General features: G+C 36.5%; 1 protein-coding gene across 1 annotated transcript; it reads right to left on the reverse strand.

Moving 5' to 3' along the window:
* LOC145583862 (uncharacterized) lies at positions 1-2,523 on the reverse strand. Its single transcript, XM_081640822.1, has one exon. It carries the CDS (start codon positions 2,521-2,523, stop codon positions 1-3), a length of 2,523 nt encoding a protein of 840 aa, XP_081496948.1.
* Between the last annotated feature and the right edge of the window lie 383 nt (positions 2,524-2,906).

Raw genomic sequence — 2,906 nt, forward strand, 5'->3', positions numbered from 1 at the left:
CTAATAAGATACAACATTAGAAGGTGGCCCAAATGCTAACCATTTAATGTCTTCAGAAACATCACCTGGTGTTTGACTTAATTGAGAATTAACCTTATTCTGGAACCACTTTATAAATGAGTGGTTGTGTTTATCTCTCAGAAACTTTTCATTTTTTCCAGGATTTTCAAGCCTTATATGATTCATATGTTCTTGCAAATAAGGATGCACCTCCACACTTTGTTGTAGGATATACAAATATGCTTGATTAAGTTTTTCGCGGCTAAGGATGACGACTCGACGTCCAATTGTACCTTGACCTTGAATCCTATCCTCATCATGACGAGGTATAGGCAGACCAAACTTTTCAAGCTCTGCTAAGTGATCAATACAATATCCTAAGACCTCATCACTTAAATATCCCTCAATTATGCTACCCTCAGGTCGAGATCGGTTCCTCACATACCCTTTTAAATCACCCATATTACGCTCAAATGGATACATGTACCTAAGATAAACAGGTCCACATAATTTAACCTCTCTCACTAGGTGAAGTATCAAATGCACCATAATGTCAAAAAAAGAGGGTGGAAAGTACATTTCAAGCTGGCATAGTGTGAGAACTACTTGTGCTTGCAAAAAATCTAACTTTCCAGGATCAATTACCTTTGAGCAAATGGCTTTGAAAAATAAGCACAACTGAATTATGGTGCGTCTCACTTTTTTTGGTAAAATTGATCTAATTGCCACAGGTAAAATCTCTTGCATAAGTGTGTGACAATCATGAGATTTCAACCCAATTAATTTCAAGTCTTTCATCGAGACAAGATTACGGATATTTGAGGAATATCCATGAGGAACTTTCACACCATGTAAAGACTCGCACAAAAGCCTTCTTTCTTTTTTTGATAAAGTGTAACATGCTGGAGGTAAGTAATGGCGCTTTCCTTTCTTTATAGCTTTCAATTCAGGTCGTATGCCCACCTTAACCATGTCGCCCCGAGAATTCTTACCATCTTTAGTTTTACCCGGTATGTTTAAAAGTGTGTCGATAAGACTATCAAAAACATTTTTCTCAACATGCATCACATCTATACAATGTCTCACTGATAGATGCTTCCAATACGGCAAGATCCAAAATGTAGACATCTTTTTGTAGCAAACGTTGTCACCCGGAGCCTTGTAAGGTTTGCCAAAAACACAATTGATGTCCTTAACCCGCTCATAAACTTGTTTCCCTGTTAGAGGAATAGGAGCGGTTCCCTGCTCGGGTTTTCCATCAAATTCCTTTCGAAGTTTACGGTAGGGATGATTACGAGGAAGCCATCTCCTATACTTTTTATACGACAACTTCTTACTTTTCGGTAGATGAATAGCTTCTGTATCATCTTCACAAATTGGGCATGCTTTATATCCCTTAGTCATGTGACCAGATAGATTCCCATAAGCTGGAAAATCATTAATTGTGCAATAAATCATGGCACGCAACGTAAAAGACTCATTTCGATAAGCATCAAACATAGGTACGCCTTCATCCCACAACTTTTTTAAATCTTCAATCAATGGTGCTAAGTATACATCTATGTCATTCCCTGGCTGCTTAGGTCCTGAAATCAATAATGACAACATAATGTACTTACGCTTCATAATTAGCCAAGGTGGTAAATTATAAATCACCAACAAAACTGGCCAGGTGCTGTGTTGGCTACTCATGTTACCAAATGGGTTTATTCCATCAGTACATAAGCCTAGACTTAAATTCCTTGCTTCATAACCAAATTCTTTAAACTCATCATCAATATGTTTCCATTGTGGGGAATCTGCTGCATATCGAAGCATTCCGTCTTTTTCGCGCTCATCAGCATGCCATGTTAGATTCTTTGCATCATTAACATTAGCGAATAAACGTTTAAACCTTGGCACAATAGGCAAATACCAAAGCACCTTGGCAGGAGCCCCTCCTTTGACAATTTCACCATCATTACTCACCTTATATCGTGAAGTCCCACATTTTGGACATTCATGCAAGTCACTGTACTCTTTTCGGTACAACACACAATCATTTGGGCAAGCATGTATCTTCTCAGCATCTAAACCCATTGGACACAACATTTTCTTTGCTTGGTATGTAGAACTTGGAAGCTCATTACCTTCGGGAAGCATATCTATCAATGATTCCAACAAATCTGTGAAACCCTTATCACTCCACCCATGTTTTGATTTTATTTTGAACAACTTTAGTACACCAGAAAGTCTAGTATACTTGGAGCAGCCAGCATACAAAGGTTTATTAGCATCACTTAATAAACTATCAAAAACATGTCCCCTCTCATCCATATTTTCCTCCATATCATGTAACATCTCTTCAAACTGATTATCTTCATAATCATCATCAACATTATTTAAGCCCACTACATTATCATCGTAGTTAATATCATCATCTAATATTCCCTCACCATGCCAAACCCATTCAATATAATTCTTCAAAAACCCATTACAAAAAATATGATCTCGTAGTTCATTTTCATTAGACACCATACCCATATTTCCACAAGTCTTACAAGGACAACATATTTTCTCCCCTTTTTTTTATGTTTCAAGGCAAACTGAATAAAAATTTCAACCCCTTGTTGAAATTCAGGCGTAGTACGCTTTCGTGTAATCCAAGTTTTGTCCATTTGATCTCTAACAAATACATGTCCCACATATATTTAATTAAAAACTTTAAATCTCATAAACCAATAAACAAGAATTTAATAATATATGACTTTTTGACAATGTCCTTATCACTCTGCTTGAACTCATTCTAGATTTTTTTATTAGTAGTAGCAGAGTACGTAATAGCATAAGATCACATCGTAGTGTCTACCATATATGCATCGGAATCAAAATAGTTTCATCAATAATTTATATAATTAATACGAGAG

Source organism: Chenopodium album, chromosome 16 (genome assembly GCF_948465745.1).
Source record: "Chenopodium album chromosome 16, dcCheAlbu1.1, whole genome shotgun sequence".
Classification (NCBI taxonomy): Eukaryota; Viridiplantae; Streptophyta; class Magnoliopsida; order Caryophyllales; family Amaranthaceae; genus Chenopodium; species Chenopodium album.

Excerpts from the sequence above, each read along its gene's own strand:
- LOC145583862 (XM_081640822.1), bottom strand. The coding sequence starts at position 2,523 with ATGGGTATGGTGTCTAATGAAAATGAACTACGAGATCATATTTTTTGT.